Source organism: Camelus bactrianus, chromosome 8 (genome assembly GCF_048773025.1).
Source record: "Camelus bactrianus isolate YW-2024 breed Bactrian camel chromosome 8, ASM4877302v1, whole genome shotgun sequence".
Classification (NCBI taxonomy): Eukaryota; Metazoa; Chordata; class Mammalia; order Artiodactyla; family Camelidae; genus Camelus; species Camelus bactrianus.
Genome location: NC_133546.1, coordinates 8,571,278 through 8,593,327, shown reverse-complemented (window position 1 = coordinate 8,593,327; position 22,050 = coordinate 8,571,278). Strand labels below are relative to the sequence as shown.

The following is a 22,050-nucleotide window of genomic DNA, read 5'->3' as shown; positions in this document are numbered from 1 at the left end:
GGGCACCCAGGGACCCCTTGGTGATTTGTGGCTGCTCAGCTTCTGTTGCTGCACTGGGAACCTGGGGATGGGGAATATTTTCCCCCGTTTGATGTGTCCTGAAAGCCCTGGCAGGCTGTCCCAGGCTGAGACTTGGGAATTAGGTTGGGGTCCCTAAGCATTTCCCAGAGGGGCTGGGTGGCATGGTGGCCAGCCCACCTCCAGGGGAAAATCGGATTGAGCTGGCAAGGGTGTGTGCACCTGAGCGAGCAGAGGGCTGGAAGGCGAGACCCCAGAGCTGCACTGGCCTCTCCAGGCTGCAGTGACCCAGGGCCTTCACTAGATGGGGGATTGTCTGCCAAGGGTGACACCATACAGCCCTATTATAGGCAGTTCCTGTTTTGTGAATGCAAGTCGCTCTTGAGGACAGTTTAATGAAAACCTTAAAAATAGGCCTACCTTTGATCCAGGATTCTCTGGGTAGAATATCTCAGAAAATATTCACATACAAACCCATTTCACTTCAGGGATGTTTATTACAGTGTTTTGAATTTTCAGCTGGTCAAATAAACTGTGGTTCAACTTGATTATAATAGCTAACACTTAGGGGGCGCTTACCATGCACCAGGCACTGTCTGTGGTTTATATGTGTTGACTTATTCCGTCCTCTTAAAGATGCAGGTCCAATGGTCTCCGTTCACACTTGGAGGAACTGAGGCGCAGGGAGGCCTGAGAACTTGCACGAGGTTCCATTTCCAGTTAGTGGCCGGGCCATGATTTGAACAAGGCCAGAGGCTCCAGAGAGCAATATGTTCACTAAGGAAATTCAATGTGTGTGTCGTTGTCCTTGTGCTTATCTGGGGTTTCAAAACGCATGCGCAGTCAGTGGAGACACGGGCTGCCGGTGAGCGTGGGCATCAATACGACATCCCGACTGTGACTGGGTTCTCATCACTTTTTGAGGAGTATTCACTCTTGGGGAAGCAGTCACCCACTTTCTGAGCAGTGCACGTGGCATTACAGAGGGGAGATCTTCGGGAGAAGAGTGCGGGCTTCAGTCCTGCGTTACTGCAGATCTGAGGCTCGTGCTGGGTCTAGTTCTTCGGTGAGGATGCCCCGACACCTAGAACAGAGCCCGATTAAACTCAAGGCTCTGAAGGAAGGGCTAGGTTTCTCCTCGTAGAGGCAGCAGGGAGACACCAGGCTCCCCAAGTGTGTGGGCTTGTTTTATCTGTCTGTTTATCATCTGAATGCAAGGACTGTCAAACAGGTAACATGTTGGACTGTGTCTTCCTGAAGCTCTCCAGTGTTTTGAGTGGGGAGAGATTCCTGAGTGAGTGTGCTGGATGCCTTGCGGGGATGTAGCTTCCTGTCCTCTACTTGCTTGTTCTGGGGGCCTAAGGGTGGCTCTGCTAAGTGGGTGGATAGACTGTGCTTTGCACCCAAGGTGGGCACTGGGCGCCTGTTGTGGGGCCAGTGGAGCCAGCAAAGGGCCCCATTTAGGAAGGCTGGATGCACCTGGCTGGGTGGTGGAGGGGAAGCAGTCTGCACTCGTAGCTTATGAATAAAGCTGGAGAGTTGCCATTTGCTTGTCAAGCTTCTGGGTTCAGAAAGTGACTGCGGGCGGGAGGATTCACTCTGAGCATAGTAGATGTGAAGGTGGGCAGGGCAGCTCCTTCCGCTGGCCCAGTTCATGGGAGCAATTCCAAAGCACAGATGCAAAAGCCTGAACTTAATTTTAAAGCAGTTTTTTGAGGATATGGGACTCTCCCAGAGAGGCTTCTGTAATATCATGGGAGCTGGTACTTAATTCTATTCCTGCATCTGTGCCCACTTCTGCCCCGCCTCCCCCCTCCCCCAGGGGGCTGCTAAAGCACAAAGAGCTGTCCCCCGACCTCCTGGACCCTCGTCCAGCCTGATGACAAGCTACTGTGCTCTAGCCTCTGACCCTTTCCTTGTTTCAGTGAAGCCGCGTGTTACCTGAGAGCAGGGCCTCAACTTCCACCCCTTTTGCTCTTTGACAAGGTCTGAGGCGATGCTTGGGGCAAAACAGGTGTTAAGAAGGAAGAGGGACTTCCCCTGTGTCCTTTAAAGCACTGTGAGGTCTCACCGAACGGAACCCGGGCCACAGACATTCTCCTAGTTACGGTGTTGATGTGGGATTTGGGGGTGGGTCAGGAGAGGGCAGGGTGTTCAGGACTGATGCTCAGACCCAGTGGAGGACTGGGATTGTCCAGTCATCCATGAGGATCTAGGAAAATGGCCAGATTTAAGCGAGCAGGACTACGGCTTTTCTCTGCTGGTCAGCTGCCTGTTTGCTTTCAATTTGTATTGACTTATTACAATTGGTGGTAGCAATTCCTGCTCAGAAAAGGCAAACTACCTTCCTTTCCTCAGGTCTGACCCTGGAATGTCCTAGTGATAACACCTCCAAACCCTTCACCTGTTTCTGCTCCTGCCTTTTGGCAGGAGAAAGACCTGAATTCTAGCTCTGACTCAAGCTATTCCTTATCTGGGGGAATTCAGTTAAATGCTCCAGGTCTCAGAATCCTAATCTGAAAACAAATGAATGACGACCTGTATTGCCTCTCCTAGTCTCAGATCCCACGTGTCTTTAAAAAAAAAAAAGAAAGCTTAAACAGTAAGCATAAGCAAATAAGCAACACCCCTACTTTACACACTTACTTAAACTACCCAGAAATTTGAATATTAGGAGAAAGGACCTGGCAAGGTAGACTCTAAGGTGGCTCAGATCTAAGTCTGAGCTAAACCTAGGAATCTGATGCTGAACGTTTTTTATTGGAGAATTTGAAGAATTACGAATTAATTAAAATGCATCAGATTGTCTCTCCTTGAGCCTGTATCCCTTTCCTATAACCAACAGAATAATTTTAAGCCATAACTATTTAAGCTTAAATTATGAACATATGGTATTTATTAAAATATAAACTATGCTAATTCAGTAGCTCTTTTAGCAGATTCTTATTAATATCCACTGGCATTCTGAAAATCATACCTTTGCCATATTGCATCACTTTTTCTTAACAATCTGGACTGGAGAAGGGAGCTGTGTGTCTGGGGATGTGAGGGCTTGTTTTATCTGTCTGTTTTTATTGCCTGTGCCTTGCACGAACTTAGCTTCACCATGAATCTTATCCGTGGCTGATGAATATTGTATGTTGGAAAAACTCTTTAAGCTGAGACAGTTCTCTGCTGCTCCGACTTCCCTACAAGCAGAGCCGAGGTCAAGCAGGCCGACCTGGATTGTCCTGGCAGAGAGGAGTGATGGGGAGGCTGTCAGGTGTGGTGGCAGTGCATGTGCCCCGGCCAAAAAGAACAGTGATGCTCACGTCACAGCCTGTTTCAACGATGGACTTGTTTGTTTTTATTGAAATGGTGTGGATAAATGAATATTGGAAAACGAGGACTAGAAATAACTTGCCACCCACCCAGGCCTGAGCCGGCCCCTTATAGTGGTACCTGCTTCTCCAGGATGGGAGGAGTCAGTAGACCAGGTGGGAAGGAGCCAGTGGACCAGGAGGGGAAGAGCTGGTGGACCAGCAAGGAAGAGCCATAGTCAGAACACATCTGTTTGGGTAGCATGGGAGGGCCAGCAGCAGAGCTGCAAGAATGGAATTCCACCGTGCAATTGTATGTCTCTGGAGTGGACAAACAGAACCTTATAGTCCTAATTTCTAAAGGCTACTTGCCTCTTTCTCCAGACACACAGTGTTTGGGAGTGAGAACTGAGAGATTTTGTCTGGTAGTATAAATTGATTTTAACCAGAAGTAATAGAACTTTATTGTTATTCTTTCTTTCTTTCTTTTAAATTGAAGTATAGACAGTTAACAATGTTGTGCCAATTTCTGGTGTACAGCATAATGTTTCAGTCATACATATACATACATATATTCGTTTTCATATTCTTTTTCATTATAGGCTACTATGAGATATTAAATGTAGTTCCCTGTACTATACAGTAAACACTTGTTGTTTATCTATCTTATATGTAGTAGTTAGTATCTGCAAATCTTGAACTTCCAATTTATCCCTTCCTACCTCCTTTCCCTCCAGGTAACCATAAGTTTGTTTTATATGTCTGTGAGTTTCTGCTTTGTAAAAAAGTTTATTTGTGTCTTTTTTTTTTTTTTTTTAGATTCCACATATGAGTGATATCATATGGTATTTTTCTCTTTCTGCTTACTTCACTTAGAATGATGATCTCCAGATCCATCCATGTTGGTGCAAATGGCATTCTTTTATTTTTTATGGCTGAGTAGTATTCTGTTATTATTTCTTTAAGTTTTGCTGTTTGTTGACGGGGGAAGAAGTATGGTTTCCATTAGGGTGTTAAAAGTATTGACATTTGCAAAGCCCGCAGGAGTCTGGGATGGGAACACAGGGGATCACGGGCCCCCATGCCAGGTTCTGGGGTGAGGTGGGGGGGTTCCTCCCAGCAAGGGTGAGGGGGTAGGAGTGGTGGGTGAGGAGAGCTGAACTCCTGTTCCCTTCCCAGCTCCCCTGCTTTCCAGTCTGTGACTGTGCGTCTGAATCTGTCCAGAGGGGACACTTCTGCTAATTCACAAAAAGGTACCATATGGACTGGAGGCTGCCCTGGAGAAAAAGTGGACAGTTAAAGGCCTTTTCTAACTTGTGTGGTAGTGATAAAATTTTCATCCAACCACAGAACTGGTGTTTGCAGCCTGCCTCTACAACACAGGAACAGATGACATAAAGCACGTATATGGAGTGAGAAATTCTAGTAACACCCATCGCCTGCACATGAACGGCTCCAGACTTCAGGGGTTTCTGGGTGTGTCCAATTTCAGCGGTACCCTCCCCCTTTAGGTTTCTGGGTCAATTTGCTGTTAGGAAAATTAGGTTCCTGACAGCTTATTAGAATTTTGTCTTAAAAGGGTAAACAGACCCAGAAAAAAGAGTTGAGGGGGGATCCTGTACGGAAAGGCTGTGAGCTTTAGAGGATGAACTTTGTGGCTTCAGTTCAGTCCCTGCCTTTGTCCTGGGCCTTCTAAGAGTCGTCTGTCTTGTGGCTTCTGTCTTCCCCACCCCTGAACACTCTCAGGTCTTTGGGAGCAGATGATAAGATCATACACTTAGGAAACCCAGGAGATGGATCCGAAGTCCCTATGAGTGCGGTGATATCACGTCTGGAACTTGCTTGGCAACACTCCAGGAGACAGACAGACGGACACACTTGCACACACAGTGGAGATGGGAGAATAGCTGAAATAAGATTGGGAAAATGTTGATCCCATTGCAGCTGGGTGATAGGCATTCATTAGACTTAGTGAATTAATACATTGGCTGCTTTTCAAGCTCAACAGATAAAAATCGATAGTTTTCCCATATACCATCATTAATCAATCAGAGTATGTAGTAGGAAAAAAAAAAAGATTCCTCTCCCAGTGACAGCAATTTCTGGAAACAAACATAATAAAATATGTAAAGCCTCAAAGAAGAAAGTTGTAAAACTTTACTGGCATACTGAATAAATGGAAAAGTACAGCATATTCTTGGGAAAGGAACATCGACATTGTAAAAATGTTTGTTCTCCAGTTAATATGGAAGTTCAAGTGTCTGTGAGTAAAATCCAGTTAAACTCTGGGCAGTGGGAGTTTGATATAAAACTTAACTGGCTGATTTTGTAGTATATCTTGGGTGGGTAGAGCTCAGTGATAGAGCACATGCTTAGCATGCACGAGGTCCTGGGTTCAATCCCCAGCACCTCTGTCTAAAAAAAAAAAAAGTACATAACTTAATTTTTAAAGAAATAAATTGTATCTGGGCCTCCTACACACTTAAACTTGCCCTTCTCTTAATCCTCCCGTTTTGTAGTGGCAGCCCCTGTGGGTGGACAGATGCTCGGACAGAACCGTGAGTCATCCAGTCCACCAGCAAACCTAGACCACTTTACCTCCGAAATATATCTGCATCCCACTCGTTCCCCTGTGGCAGCTGCTACGGCGCTAGTCCGGCCACCGCCCTCCCGCTCGTGGACTGCACGCCACCTCCTAATGAGCCCCCCGCTGCCACTCTGGGGCCTCCCCCCGTCGATCCCACACGGCGGCCTGACCACGCCTGCATGGCCCAGTCCTCTGCCCTGGCTCTTTCTCCAGCCTCGTCCCCCACCATTTCCTGGGCTCACGCCTCCTGAGTAACCCTGACCGGTTCCTGCCTCCGCATCTCTAAACGTGCTGTGCCCGCCGCCCGCGATGCGCTTCCCAGACCTCTGCCTGACCCCCTTGTCCTCACGTAGGCCAAACTCAGGGACTCCGGCGAGATGTTCCTGACCTCCCTGGCCAGCTAGCCCATGACTTTCACGCCCCCTGTCTCTGTCCCCTCACCTGTTTTCTTGTCTTTGTAGCACTCATCACCGAAATTACCTTACTTATTTACTTACGATGTCTGTTGTTTGTGAGAATGCCAGCTTCTTGGGATGCTGTAGGTTGCATTGTGTCTCCCCAGAAAGATACGTTCAAGTCCTAATTTCCAGTAAGTCACCTTACTGGAAAATAGGGTCTCTGTCACCATAATTAAGATATAAATTAAGATGAAGTTGTACTGGAGTAGGGTTGGTCTTTAATACAGTAGGACTGGTGTCATTATAAGAAGAGAGACACAGAGACAGATACGCACAGAGGGGGGAATGTCCCGTGAAGACCAGAGCACAGAGGGAAGACAGCCTTGTGAAGACAGAGGCAGAGAGTGGAGGGGAGCTGTCACCAGCCTGAGAACACCTGGGGCCACCAGGAGCTGGAAGAGGCAGGAAAGATCCTCCCCGGGAACCTTCAGAGGGAGCGTGGCTCTGCCAACACTTGGATTTTGCAGCTGTTTAATAAACTGCATTGCTCCAATCCCCCAGTTATGGTACTTTGTTACAGCAGCCCCAGGAAACTCGTAAGAGTTGGGAGGTCTTCACAACACTGTCGGACGTGAGGGGTGGCTCAGGAAACACCGCCGCATGATGAAGGAATGACCAAAATAGCCGATTTTTTTTTTAAAAGATTGGATTAGACTTGATCTACCAGACAGTAAATCATACTGTAAAGCTGTAACAATGGTGTGTTAGGCAAAAAAATCAATAGACTAGAGGAGAGGGCTCAGAACAGACTCGTGTAAATAGAGTAATTTAGTTTACTATTAAGGTGATCATTTAAATCAGCCAAGGAAAAGGTAGATAATAAATGGTGTTTGTGCAGTTGGGCCCTTCCCTTATTCAGCCAAATATTCAGCCCCCCTCAGCTGTCTGGTCAGAAAGGAGAAAGGTGGAAACCTCACCTGCCCGCACGTCCCTGCCGGCTGACGCTCTTCGGGGACCAAGTGGTCTCTGCAGCAGTTCATGCAGGTGACTGACTGCTTGCACAGCCGTCCATTGGTAACTAGCATCTCTCTGGCTTAAAGCCTCATGCCCAAAGAAGCCAGTATCCCTTATAAAACCCCCATAGATGTGGATTCCAGGGTTCACGGAGGGGCCTCCCTAGTTGCAAGAGTTGTCACGCTTAAGGAAGCCCCAGGCCTAGTGTCCTCATCAGGGGGTTATCATTTATGAAGTTCATTTTTACTGTAAGCGGTGTTGTCTTAGTGACATGGCTGATATTTTACCTTTATAGAGTTCCCAGGGAACCAGAGCTAGAGAGTTAGAAAAAGGTGGTTTTCTTTTTTTTATTATTCTTTTTTGTGGGGGGAGGTAATTAGGTTTTTATTTATTTATTTTAATGGAGGTGCTGGGGATTGAACCAGGACCTTGCGCATGCCAGGCATGCATTCTACCACTGAGTTATACCCTCCCCCCTAGGAAAAGGTTTTGTCAAGCCCATGTGGACACGAATGAAGTTAGAGCCCTACATTAAATCATATGTTAAAATAAATTCCCGAGGTATTTAAGAGTTAAATGTAAAGAAATCTCACTTTTAAAGTATTAGAAGAAAATATAGGACATGCTTTCACAGTGGTATGGAAAGCCTTTCTAGGCAAAGCATAAAACTCAGGAGTCATAAAGGGAAAAAAGCTGAAAGATTTAAGAACTGCTTTTTATTGAAATATAATGTCTACAGAAAAATGAACACATCCTCAGTGGACAGCTCCATGAATTTTCACAGAGTGAAGGCACCACGCACCAGCGCGAAGATGTGGAAACAGCGTCGGCGGCACCCTCAGACCCCTGCTCCTCCTTCACCCCGTGTCAGACTCATAGATTTGATTACATAAAAATGTAAAACTCTGGGATATCAAAAGACACCATAAATGCAGTTAAAAGACGAGCGACAGCCTGGAAGGACTGCGTGCGGCCCTCTGCGGCATCTGTGGGCAGAGACTGACGAGCACGGTGTGCTGTGGAAGCACACCTGTAGGTCACGACGTACCAGGACACGTAGTTCAGCAGAAAAATTGGCAAAAGCCATAGTAAGTCATTCTTAGAAGGAGGAAAACAAATGGCCCAAGCAGCAGAGCGAGCGGGTGGCTGAGGGCAGCCTTGGGTGGCTGGGTGCCTTCCTCTCTCTGCCCCATTCCTCCTGCTGTGATTCAGGCGCTGAAGTCCGGAAGTCCCGGCTGACAGACAGTGCACTCAGCGCCACCCCGCCCTCCTGGCCTGCTGCTGTGCCCTGTCTGTTCCCCTGAGCCCCTTCCCTCCCCACCGCCGCCCCTGCACACATTTGGTTCTCCTGACTGGTCCCCAGCTCAGCCCCATCCACTCCCAGACAAGCCCAGGCTTGACTTGTCCTGTAGGGGACACTCCTGCTCAGGCTCCTGCCAAGCTCGGCGCAGGGCCGGAACGTCAGGGCAGGGCTCTGGCCCTTGGGGCATGAGCAGCAGCTGCGACAGGACCAGGAGTGGCAGGAAGTGGGACGGGGCCACCATGGCCAGAGTTTGGGGCGGGAGGGATGGCATCTGTCTGAAAAAGCCAGGGTTGGGGAGGACAAAACGGGCCCCCTGGAGGGATTGTGGGCAGGCGTCAGAGGCATTCTGTAAAGGCAAGCTTCCTCAGAGAGGGGCTTCCCACACAAAAGGATTTCACGGGCAGATGACTGGGGGAGTCTGGAGCCGGTCCCCCTTGGAGATGGGTGACTCAGGGCAGCATATGAAGGGTGGGGAGGCCCTGCAGTAAACCCACCTGCTGAGCCAGCCCGGCGTTCCCCAAACACGTTTGACCTTTTGTTCACAGAACACACACCAACATCTGAGGGTAACCGGTGTCCCTGGGGGTGCACCTGGGGACTCCCTGCTGGGACGCAATGAAGACTCTAAGGCCAGGTTCTGACCCTGCCTCAGGCCTCTCAGTTTCCAAGACTGGAGCTAATTCCAGGTACAGAAAGCCTTTGAGGGGTGGTTTCCAGATCAGTGAAGCGGTGTAACTGGGTTCACTTGAGAAGATTTCTTCTGCCCTTTTGTCAAAAAAAGTGTGGCCGTTTCCCTTGGACGCTGGGTGGGGCCTCCGTGAATAAGCAGGTGTGTTTAGTTAATAGACACACGTGGAGAAAGAGGCCAAACCAGTCACAAGCTACGCCCCCGCATATCGCAGATATGTGGGGGTGTATCACAGTGTTATTAGTATGTCTGTTTCGAGTTGAGCTTCCCCCATCTTCCCTGGACCCATGTGCCGCCGAGTGTCACAGGTCAGGGGTCCCCAAAGAGCGTGGCTGCAGCACCGTGACAGTGTGAGCATCTGACACAGGTGAACAGCCTGCACCGGTCAGGTCCCTGATGAGTCTGTCCAAAGAAAAAATTTCCAAAAATCAGAGAAGCCTGAGAAGTGAGTTATGGGCTGTTGTCTGGATGCTGGATGAAAATGTAGAGTAGGAATCGACTTTCAGGGGGTTGATCAGCTCTCATCCCAGCCTCCTGGAACCTTATCCTGTCCTCACCTGATGCACTCCCCCAAACCCAGCCTCGCTGGAGGCGGGGTTGGTGTCTGTGCCTTGCTGCTGCTCCCAGACCCCAGACCCAGTCCCTCCTCCCTCCCTAGAAGCCTGCCTTCTTCCTGGCCACCTCCTGTAATGGAGGGCTGGGCTCCTGGCGCCCCAGGCTCTCCTGCCACGCCTCCTGCCCCATCCTAGGGGAGGTCGTGCGCGTTAGCCCCGCTGGCCTCTCACTGCCCTTCGTCCCTTCCATCTCCCGTCACAGCACTAACCGTCTCATCACCAGTTAGTGCGCCCCCCTGCAAGTGCAGCATCAAAGGTCCTTCTCTGCTGCCTTCCGCCCTCCTAACCCCTCAGAACCTCCACGCAGACCGTTGGTCTACGGCCCCTGATCCTTCCCACTGTCCTCCCTCCCCTCCCCTCCTCTCCTCCCTCCTTGTCCTGCGTCGATTCTCTCCATGCTGCAGATTCCTGTCTGGCACAGCCTCCACTCTCTCTCCTTCGTACTTGCCAGGCAGAGTCCCCATTGCTGCGTAAGTCCTCTCCCTTCCAGTCCACGCCGGCCCCCTGCTGCTGGATGGGCTGGAGGAAAACCCCATCACGTGGACACGTCTGTCCCAACTTCATAAAGGTTCTGGGTGCTGCTCAGCAGTCTTCGGGCATTTGCCTTGCCAGACTTCTCTTCCGCTCCCCAGGGTGATGACTTCACATCGCCTCAAGCCTTGCACACCTGGTCCCTCCCAGCTGATGATCTCACCCCCTCTTTCACTGAGAGGATGAAAGTAATTAACAAGAGGACGTTGACAAGCCCCGTCACCTCATCCGCCTGCCCTGCGCTGCTGGCACCGCCGCCCTGTTACAGAGCATGACCTCGGTTCTCCTGCTCTTCCGCCTTTCCCCCTGGTCCTGTCCCCTCTCACCTTTGAAGCCTTTGCTCCCAGCTTCCCCCTTTCCTGCTTAGCTAGGTGATGTCCTCCATCACACCAGCAGACTGTCATATCTCATGGTAAGAAACGCCCTCTCTCGACCCCACCCCTCTGCCTCCTTTCTCCGTTCCCTGACATGAAGGGGTTTCCGCGTGTGCTGTCTGCACTCTCCCTCCTCCCGCTCTCCCTAGACGCGGTTCCAGCCAGGCTTGGGTGCACATCACCACTCTGAAGCCCTTTCCCCAGAGACTGCCGCCTTGCAGGACCCCGTGCAGATCTGTTTTCCTTCCAGCAGCATTGCCCAGGTCATCACACCTCCTTTCTGAAGGACGCTTCTTCCCCTGGGCGTATTTCTGCCTCCCTGCTGCTTCCCCAGGGCCTAGAGCAGCACCTGGTGCACAGTAGGCATCCAGCATCCTTCCTGAGTGATGGACCTGAAGTGTGAAAGGGTGTGACTTTCCCCTTCTCTCCCTCCCTGTACTCCTGTAGCATGGAAAGATGTACATGGATCACACTACATGGCTCTGAAGGTGTGTGTGTGTGTGTGTGTGCGTGCACATGGAAACAGGGCTTCTCTGTGAGGGAGGAGGCACTCAGGTGGGGCTGCAGCAGGACTGGGAGGGGCATTCGGGTGGAGTAAGGAAGTACTTCTTCCTGAGTAAGTAAGAAGATGGAAAGTACTGAGAAACTGGCTTGGCCAGTCAGAGAAGAAACTGGAAAAGTAGCTGGGAGTGGAACCTCCAGCGCCAGGCCCAGACCGGGGACCTAATTTGTTAGTCATAGGAGGCAAACTGAAGGGTTTGTTGAATGAGGAAGTGACACACCAGGCCAGGATCCGGAGGAGTCGTGTGGGGCAGGGGGAGGGATGGAAGGCCCCAGTGCGAGGTCTGTGGCCGAGCCTTGCAATTTGCCCCGAAGGATCTACCTCTCCCCCACGTCTAAAGAGCACACGCACACGTGTGTAGACTTGCGGGTATTTTTATGCTCATTCTTGTTCCCTGCTGGGTGGGAGGACCTATGGCCACCCTGGCCCTGCCCAGGGGCCTCCATCGCCTGGCACTGTCAGAAGCTTAGTCAGCACTGCGTCTTTTTAAGACCTGGATTCCTGGGGAAAAAAAGACTCAACTAGAAAGGCTCAGTGGCCAGCCATGCCTTCAAGCCCTCTTGTGCGAGGAGCTGGCCTCCTCCCCGAGCCTGGTCAGCTCAGTCACCACTGACCTCGGTGCCAGGAGGGGCATTGATCCAGCTGCTTATCCAGCTGTGGCTGCAGGACACCATGTGTTGTCCTCTGATTTTCTCTGGCGGGTGATGCACGCGAGCACAGCCTTGGTGGAGGCGGTGCATCTGCTTAGTAATGTTTTTCTGAGTGTCCTCCCCTACCCCCCACTGGCTCCTTCATGTGGCTTGGACTTTTGGAGAGAGAGGTGGTGGGGAGGGCAGGAGAGTTTCTTAGTGGGGCTGACGTGCCTGCCCAGTGGCTTTTGTCTTGGCTCTCAAGCTTCTGTTTCAGACCGATGTTTTGATTTCCACTTTGCTTAGCAACCCTCCTGTAGCCTCCATCACCCGCCCAGGGAGGAAAGCCATTGTCTGTCTGGAGAGTTGCGTTAGCTCCCAACTGACAGTTCTGGAAGGAACAGCCGCAGGTCAGTCTGAGCTGAGCTCAGAATTAGCCCATGAAGCAGACACCGACCTTGATCTTGATTCTGTCCTCTTGAGACCATGCAATACAAGAAGCTGGTTTAATATCGGGCACAAGAATGCAGCCACAAATGGTACCTTCATCTTGAGTCGTCTGCACTGTGGGACTGTCCTACTTATTTTTCTGACCTGTGGGCTGGACTTTGCTGGAATTTCCTTGAGGCGTGTTACTGTGGAAAATATTATGACAGCAAGAAGCACATGTGGTTGGTTTGAGTATTGATCCAGACCGGCTGCCTGCTGACCAGGAACACGGCCTTCCTGGCCCAGGTTCTAAGGAGCAGAGCCGACCCTGGCTACGGCGGTGAGCACGGTGGCTCCCACGGAGACCTGCCCGGCCCTGGGACGTCTGATGACAGAGCCCTGCCCTGCGAACCAGAATCCCTGGTCCTGCTTTGGGGCAAACACCGTTTCCCCTGCAGGCCTCTTACAGGGGGCCTTTCACCCCCACTCCCCGTGGCTACTAGACCTGGGGGTGGGATGCGTGTCCCCCAGGCTCCTCTTGGCTGCCTCCACATCGTTCTCCTTCCCTTCACCATAGAAGCACTCAACTTGGAATCTCATGTCCTGCACCCACCAGGAGGTCCTCCTGGGTTCATCTGAGCATCCAAACTGTCAGCACCCCGCTTGGCATCCAGGATGGGAACCACAGCTCGCTGGTGGGGCCGCACGGAGTGTCCTTCTCTGGAGTCATCCACACAGCAGCCCTGTGAGTCCACACGGCCTTTGGGAGACCCCAGGTGCTGCTCGCTCACGGGCCATGGGCGCCAGGGCTGCCTTGCTGAGAAGCCTCCCTCCCGCAGGGTCTGGTGTCAGGTCCAGTGGCTGAGCTTCCAGCTCCCCTTAAAGGACAGCTCCACGCAAGAGTGTCCGCTGGCCTCTCACTGTCTGGTCACCTGTGGTTCCTCCGGAACAAGGCCTTCTATCGGGTCTATTTTTATCATGAGCTATGTTGTCTAGAAACAGAGACAACATTTATCCGGTTTCCAAGGAAACAGGACTAGAAAGTTAACCTAGGGTCAGATTCTCTTGCAGGCTCTGCCAATCCTTTGTCTGCACTCACCATGGAACCACGTCACTCTCTGCCCCTCCTTGAAATTTGTTCCTTGATGGTTTTATCTTCCTCTCTGTCAGCCTCTTCTGCACTGAGTCCTGCCCTCATTCTTAGAACCTTCAGTTGCCTGTTGATCCTTCTGATGGCCTTGACCTTTCGTTCCCGCCCTCCCACCCTCCAGGGAGTGTGTCCTCCACCTGGGCTCCGCTGCTCCCTCCCATGGCATCTCCCTCTGCCCTCTTGCCAGACGTCCTGCTTTTCATCTTCCACCTTCGTCTTTCCAGCTCATCCCTCAATCCCCCAGTTCCCACCATCTTGACCGGCAGGGGCTGCACGAACCTGCCACCTCTTGCAGTCCCTCCTCAACCTCCTGCCCTCTCCCTCCTTCCCACCCCTGCCCTTCTCTTGCTCCGTCCTACTCACTCTGTGAAACCACTGGGGAGCGCCTGCTCTCCTCACCTGGACCTGCATCTGTGCAGCTGGAAGTTTCTGGAGATGACCCCCGCCCCCATGCCGATGGGTCTCATTGCCCCTTCGGGGTCCTGGGGTCCAGGTGGGCCTTTCAGTTACACTCCTGTATCCCACTCGCCCTCCCACCCCCTAGACAGCTGCCCCACACCTGTCCCTCCCTGCTCTGCCGCACCTCCGCCTCCTCTCAGAGCTGATGGGTTGCTTCTCCTGTCACTGAGAAAACTGAAGCAGGAGAGGATTTCCATCTGTGCCTGCGCCACAGCCACCCACCACCACATCTGTCCCTGTGTCTCCTCTCCTGTTGCCACGCGTGGACTCGGTGTCCAGTAGCCCCCAACTCACTCCCCCGTCCAGGGCTCTGCTCCGGCGGGTCCCGCTCTGTCCTGCTCCAGCAGCTCTTACCCGCCCTGGACCATTTCTACTAGCGCACTAACTGGTGTTAACTCCCCCTCTTGGAGGAATCTTTAGACCCCACTTCCCACTCTACAACCTCCCATTTCTCTACACACACACGCATACACGCACGCACACACACAAACACGCACATGCACACACACACGCGTGCACACACATGCCCACAAGTTCCTCAAAGAAGTGTCTCTGCTCATCATCTCTGTTTTCTTTCTTCCTCTCAACTCAGGTTTTTGTCCCTCACCTTTATGGCAATTGCTCTTCTTGGCTCACCTGTACGTAACTAAAATGACAAATGCTTGGCCCTCACGTTACGGGACATGGAGCAGCGTCTGGCCTCTCGGACCCCTCTTGTCTCCTTGAAACGCTCTTGTCCTGGCTTCCAACACCACGCACTGCTGGTTCTCCTCGTATCTTTTTAGCCACTTCTCCTCCATCTCCCCATCCTATAAACACACTGTCCCCTAAACGCACTCCCTAGACGGTCTCCCCTGATCTCATGACTTTAAGTACCTTCTGCTTGCCGGGGAAGCCCAGTTTCTATCTTCAGCCAGACGTCTCTGCTGGACTCCAGATGCACAGCTCCATCCTCAACATCTCCACCCGGGGGCCGATGAGCACCTTGGGCCTTATGGGCCCGTCTGACTGACCCGAGCTCCTGGTGTGCTGCCCAGGCCTGGCCCGTCTGTCTTCTCGGACACCGTGAGCGATGGCCACAGCATCCTGTTAGGTGTTCAGGAGCAAGGCATGGCATCATCCTTGAACCCTGCCTTTCTCTCATGTCTGTGCACAAATCCTTTTGGTTCCACCTTCAGAATATTTGCAGCTACTTGATGATGCTAAGGAATTACGGTTAAATTTGTTTTAGATGTGATAGTATTAAGATTTCATTTAAAAATTTTTTTTATTTTTGGGGGGAGGTAATTTGGTTAGTTGGTGTTTGATTGATTGATTGATTCATTCATTCAGTGGAGGTACTGGGGATTGAACCCAGGACCTCACTCATGCATGCTACCACTAAGGTATACCCTCCCTGTTACATTTTTTAGGATAACCCTTATCTTTTTGAGACTTACTGAAATATGTATAGATGAAACTATTCAAAGTCTGGGATTCCCTTGGAATAATCTCAGGCAGCGGTTCTCACCGGGAGGACTCATGAAAACACAGATTCCTGGGCCTCAGGCCCAAAGTTTCTGATTCAGTAGGCCTGGGCGGGGCATCTTATCTCCAGCACCGCTTGATGCTTATTGTCCGAGGGCCACATTCCAAGCCTGATCTAAGGTGTAGGAGAGCAGGTGCGGGGTGTGAATGAAATAAGGTTGGGCGTGAGTTGATAGCAGTTGGAGCTGGTGGATACACAGGGTTTGTTACACTACCCTGCTTTTCTTTATAAGTTTCCATAATAAAAAGTGTGTGTGTGTGTGTGTGTGTGTTCCCAGCACCTCCATTCCTACCACCCTGGTCTGAGCATCGTCTCTTGTCTGGATCACTGTCGCCTCCTCCCTGGTCCCCTTGCCTTTCCCTTGCCTCTCTTAGAATCTCTTTTCAACAGAGCAGCCAGAGAGACCTTCAAAACCCTGCAGTGCCTCCCTCTCACTCAGAGTGAAACCCCAAGTCTTTTTATGACATAGAAAGCACTTTGCAGTGTGTCCCCAACTCTGTGTCTTCCGTCAGACATACTGATCTTGTTGGTCCTTGGACATACCAGGAATGCTTCTGCCTCAGGACCTTTGCGTGTGCTCTTTTGGGCCTGTAGTGCTCCCCAACTCCCCCTCAGCCACCTGTCTCTTTTCCTTTGTCTACATTCAAAGGTCTCTTCAGCAGTGAGGCCTTGTCAGACCACCCTGTGTAAATTCCACACCCCCCACTCCCTCCCCCTCTTCCCTGCTCCCTTTTTCTCCTCAGCTCACATCATGGTCTGTATTGTGCTCTTGTTCCTGGCACTGCACAGGCCCTGCCACTCCGTCACCTTTGTGGGTGCCTCATCAGGGTCACTGCTTCCAGCCTCCACCCCCACCGGGTTGGCCTCCACTGTCATCACTCATCCATTCATGACATGTGTCCCTTCTGCCCAGTGTCTGCCTCGGCTGGCTCTGCTGTAGATGAGTTTGGGTCTGTTTGGATCCCCGCCGGAGCCCCGTCTTAGGATGGTGCCAGTTGCAGTTCGTTCCTGAATACATGTTCACTGAATGAATAGCTGAATCCCAGGGCGAGAGGTAGGAGGAAGAGAGTGGGAGAGTGAATGAGGGGCCCCGATGGCGAGGGTGTGGGGGAAGCAAAAACATTCTCACATGGAAAAAGCTACCGGAAATGCCACATGGAAGACAGGAAAGTTCTATTTTTGAGACATTAAGCAAGGAAGGACAGAAGTTGCGAATGGGCAGACCAAATACAGACTGCAGAGGTGTGTGCAGCCCACACGCTGCTTAAAATAAATCTGGATTGGTTGCCAACACTGAGAAATCGGGAGTGTCCTATTTCTCTCAAAAAACTGGAGCCCTGAGGGCACTGGGCTGGTTTGCCCGCCTGGGGGCAGCTGGCGGGAATGGACCGTGTGTCCCCTTGGCGGGGGGAATTGGCCTCTGGTCGCCCACGGCCCCTTCCAGCAGTTTCATTCATTCGTTAACTCCCTGGGACTTATACACATTTGGTTTGTGACCTCCCTTTTGAAGAGCAAACTGGATTTCTTCTTCCTTCGAACTTAAGTGAGGAAATAGTTATTTGGGGCGAGCAGCGGTGTTGGGTAGTTTTGAAACAGGCTGCCTGGGAGGCCAGGCCTCTGGGAGTGCTGGCGGTGGGGCTGTGAGGTCAGCGAGGGGGGCCCTACCTCACAGGGCTGGGATGCATCCTACTTATACATTGGGGGGGGTCAGAAGGAGCCTTGGAGAGGAAGACGTTGGTAAAAGGAGAGATGGTCTGCAGCTAGTCTGGGCTTTGACAGGACTGGCTCATCAAAGGAAAAGGCTGCCGAGTCTCATGGGTTCAGTGTGTCCCCAAAAGATATGTGGATGTTGTAACTCCCAGTACTTCAGAATGTGACCTTATTTGGAAATAGGGTCATTGCAGGAGTAACTGGTTAAGTTGGGATGAGGTCATCCTGGAGTCAGCTGGGCCCCAAATCCAATATAATGGAGTGTCCTTTGGAGAGCAGAGAGACACACGGACACACAGGGAGAAGACAGCCAGGTGATGGAGTGATGCAGCTGCAAGCCCAGAAGGACCAAGACGGACGGCCACCACTAGCCAGGACGAGGCGGGGAGACCCTCCCCTGGAGCCTGCAGAGCAGGTGTTGCTGCTGACACCTTGCTTCCAGGCTTCCAGCCCCCAGAGCAGAGAGCTGATAACGTTTCGTTGTTTTAAGCCACCAGCTTGTTTACAGCCGGTCTGTTTGTGGTGCAGGAAAAGCATCTTCTCCCAGGACTCTCATGCGCACTAAGGTCGTGACCCAGCACGAGTCACTCCGTGTAAAAGTTGGGGATAATGGCGTTGATTACGTATTAGGGCGTCAATAATTTACAGGATTCGACTGGGACAAGGTGGCCTGGTAGTGTTGTGCTTGTTTGTTTTAAAAATAGGATGAAAAGTCTTCTTTTATCTGTGTTTAATTTTCCCAGTGATGGGGGGAAGTGAAGTGCACACTTGTCCTCTGAGATCCAAGGGCTCAGCTTTGTTTCCAGTTTCTCCCGCGGTCACGTTCCCGCCTCTGACGTGTGACGGTGACCATGCTGCTTTGGCTGGCAGTCTCCCGGCACCTTTTTTCTTGGGTCAGGATTGCTGGCAGCGGGGCACGAGTGCAGAGACTCCCTTGTTTTATGGTCGACAAAGTGAGACCCAGACGATACTCAGGATTTGGGGTTCTGTTCAAAGGCTTTATAAATCCCTGAGGGTTGGAATATATATATTTTGCAGTTATTCACTTGCACTTGATAACTTGTCCACAGAGGTGAGCCCAGGAGCTGCCCAGTTTACCTCTCCCTGGTTGGACCAGGAGATGCTGTGTGTGGCTGTGGAAGGGCCTGCAGCAGGGATGTTTGCTTCCACCTATGAGGTTGGGATTTCACAGGACTTAGCTGTCCTGGAGCAGGCCGTTTCCAGGACGGCTCTGTGGGCACATGGCACCGGGCCCGTCCTTTAATGGCAGGCTTGTCACCACCCTGGGCAGAGGATGCCTTTGATCTCGGCTGGGAGCCGACTCTGGGATGGAGAGGATGCCTCGTCCTCCTCGGTAACGTCAGTGTTGGAGCAGGAGACCCGTGGGCTCTGAGAAGTGGGCTGTCTCCATCTGTGGGCCCCACAGATGTCCACATCCTAACCCCCAGCTCCTGCGAGTGTCACCACATGTGGCAGAAGGGACTTTTCAGATGAGATTAAAGGCCTTGAGATGGGAGAGATCAGGGTTATCTGGGGGCCCAGTGTACTCACACAACGGTCCTTAACAGATGGAAGAGGGAGGCAGGAGAGGGAGGGAGAATGAGACGTGGAGATGGAAGCAGAGATCGGAGTGATGCTTTGAAGAGGGAGGAAGGGACCAGGAGCCAGGCAATGTGGGCGTCTCTAGAAGCTGGAAAAGGCAGGGAAATGGGTTCTTTCCTTGAGCCTCCAGAAGGAACACCATCCTGTCGACACCTTGATTTTAACCCAGTGAAACCCACTCCAGAGACCTCAGACCAGCAGATTTACAAGTTCACAAATTTGTGTTGTTTAGGGCCCCTGAGTGTGTGGTCGTTTGTTAATGCAGTGGTAGGAAACTAACACATCATTCCACCACCTCCCAGCTGCTCGGCATCCTCTGAGGCAGGTCGATGGAGTAGGAAGGGCTGTGGCTTCCCAGTCCTTTTAGTAATTACCTTTAGGTTACTCTGCTCCTTCCCCTCCATCCGCCCCCCCCCCCCCCCCCCGCCAAAAGCCTAATCAATTAGGGAAAGACACGTGACTATTAGAAGGAAATGTAATTTATTAAACTGGTTCTTAACCTTTCTGGTGTCACTAACTCCTTTGAGATTCTGATGAAAATTTTGAGTCCTAGCCTCATAAAAATATACATCAAAAAATTCTCATACAATTTTAGAGATTATACAGATTCCCCCAAAAGCACTCTGTGAAGCTCCAGGGTCTGCGCAGGCCGTCCTGTCTCCCAGATAGAGGGCTCTTGCGGTAGATGAATTCATTCAAGGCTGAGTGACCGCTTCCACAGTCAGTCTCCCTGAGGGTATTTGCCAGGTCCTTGTTTGAGGATTCATCCGTGTTCATGTTTTGTTCTGTGCATTTAGAAACATTCTTCTGAGAAGGGAGCCAAAGCCCTGGCCCCTAGAAGAGCCAATGGCACCTGCCACGGTGTCCGTGCATCATTGTCAAGCTTAAGGGCTCCTGGTCCTTCCCTCTGCCAGTTTTTCTCCTTTTGCTTTTGCACCAGGCTGGGTCTTGCCCTGGATGTTGCCAGTAACTGCCGAGGACCCAGGGCCCTCTGTTCATCAGCCCACCTTGGGATTCCACTGGACCTAGGCCTGCGCACCTGGGCACCCACTTAGCCACCGCAGGTTAGCAGGTACCTGGGGGCAGGTGACCCCTGGCACGACAAAGCCTCCAGTGGACGATTCTTAGGAAGGAAGGTTCTCCGCATCAGGGAACGATGACTCATTGCCGTTTCTGAGCACGGGGACTGCGGCACAGAGTGACCACACTTCCCAAGGCACCTGCTGCCGGCTCCCACTCCAGCACCTCCGCCAGCCGGCCACTCCCCTCACCTTCTCCTGCCCCCAGGTGGCTGTCAGAGCTTCCAGAGAGCAAGCTTTTGGTGGGATGGTCTAAATCACTGCAGCCCAGTGATTTGCTAATCCTAAAGCCTCCAAACATATGATTTGGGGCTGAGCTATTGTCTCTGCGTTTTCTTTTCCGAGTGGGTGGGGAGCCGCGTTGGAAGGCAGCAGTGAATGAAGTCCAACAGGAGGCTCGCTGATGCTGTCTGTGCTGTGTTTCTCCTCCAGCTCCGGAAGAGAAGGAGGTCATTAAGGGCCAGTATGGAAAGCTCACCGACGCGTATGGCTGCCTGGGGGAGCTCAGGTTCAAGGCTGGTGAGTATGGTTTGGAGAAGAGCGGCCGTCAGACGCCCGGTCCTAGACTTCTAGCGCTGGGGAGAGCCTCTTTTATGTTAGTTTGGAAAGACCGTGGGATGTCGGCATGTTATTTTAGCAACTGTTATCATCTTTTAAAATGTTTCTCTATTTCACTGAGCCTGCTCCTCCAGGCTAGGGAGGAGGTCACGGTGAGCGCAGCCTGGTTCTCAGCTGCCCAAGCCGCTTCCCTCCGGGTGCAGAGGAAGTGCACCTTCATTGTTCACCCACCAGGATCTACATTTTTCCAGCCTGGTCTGGGGAGGGGAGCCCAAGGGGGTTGTTTGTTGTTTACAAGGGATCTGTATTCTAGAATGGGTGGGTGTCAGAGACCAGAAGCCCCTGGGCTCGCTGGGTGGGTCTTGAGGGAAAGGAACTGGGATGGGCGTCGTTGGCAGGGAGAGAAAGCCACCAGCCCCTGACCACAGGCCCTGAGGATGGTGTGGGAGCAAGAGCAAGGGAAAATGCTTCGAAACTGGACCGAGCGGTCTTCCTAGAAAGGGCAGAGAACTTACAGGAACACCGGGCTTCCCTGCTCAGTAGGAGACTCGGGCTGAGCCATCAGCCCAGTGTCACAGCTTCCCCGTGGGGCCACTGGGTCACCTCTGCACTCCCGGACCTCATGGGAGCCCAGGTGCACTTCTGTGACTGCAGACCCCATTTCCTTCCTCCTCTCTCAGCCGCCTCATTTACATTGTCCCCACGCAGCATCTCTGGTGACTTATGGGGCCAAGACCAGAGCAGGCTGTGAGTGGACCAGATGCAGGCTCGGAGGCTCTTCCCGAACCAAGCACACCCATCTCCCATCCACGCAGCAGCTGTTTTCCTGAACTGGGGCTTTTTTTTTAAGCCAGCAGAGAAGCACTGTTGTTTGCCATTACTTTTCTGGGTCTTTTCTTTAGTGGGAAGATTTTTTTCTGAACTATGATGATGACTTTGATCATTGCCAAACAGTGTTTAGGAAAAACACTTAGTACCCACATGACAAAATGCATTTATTTAATGTCTGTTTTGTGCCAAGAGCTAAGTATTCATTAACTTCTTTAAGCCTAAAATCAAGCCAATGTTATGCTGTATCTTTATTCTGTTTACAATAGAAGAAACAGTTTCAGAGGGTTAAAGTAACTTGCTTAAGAAGCTTGGGGGCAGGGTATAGCTCAAGTGGTAAAGTGCATGCTCAGCATGCACGAGGTTCTGGGTTCAATTCCCAGTACCTCTTCCAAAAAATGGATAACTAAATCTAATTACCTCCCCTCCAAAAACAATAAAGAAAGAAAGAATTTACATTCTAAAAAAAAAAAAAAGAATCTTAGCTTGGATTCAAACCTGGACCTAGCTGCTTCCAAAACCTTGCTATTTTCATGAAGATGTGCTGCCTGCCATGGGTTTCTGTAGGTTTTTTCCCTGCAGTGATTTTTTTCTGAGGTTACAAAAAATTCCTGTGGCTTTTCCTTAGTCACGAGGAGGTGAGGATGACAGCTAACCTTACATGGTACTTACTCTGTGCCAGGGACATTT

At 51.4% G+C, this 22,050-nt stretch overlaps 1 protein-coding gene across 5 annotated transcripts in view; it reads left to right on the top strand.

Annotated features, from left to right (window-relative positions):
- The window catches only part of SYNJ2 (synaptojanin 2), an 89,852-nt gene that overhangs the window by 5,349 nt on the left and 62,453 nt on the right, over nt 1-22,050 (top strand). For 3 of the 5 annotated variants that reach the window (XM_074368077.1, XM_074368076.1, XM_045524491.2), the window contains exon 2: nt 20,407-20,493. The exons of 1 other annotated variant lie outside the window; for it this stretch is intronic. In XM_074368077.1, the coding sequence (XP_074224178.1) occupies nt 20,407-20,493 (87 nt within the window). Of the gene's footprint in view, nt 1-20,406; nt 20,494-22,050 lie in introns of those variants that run through there. One more of the 5 variants, XM_074368078.1, reaches the window with a different exon arrangement.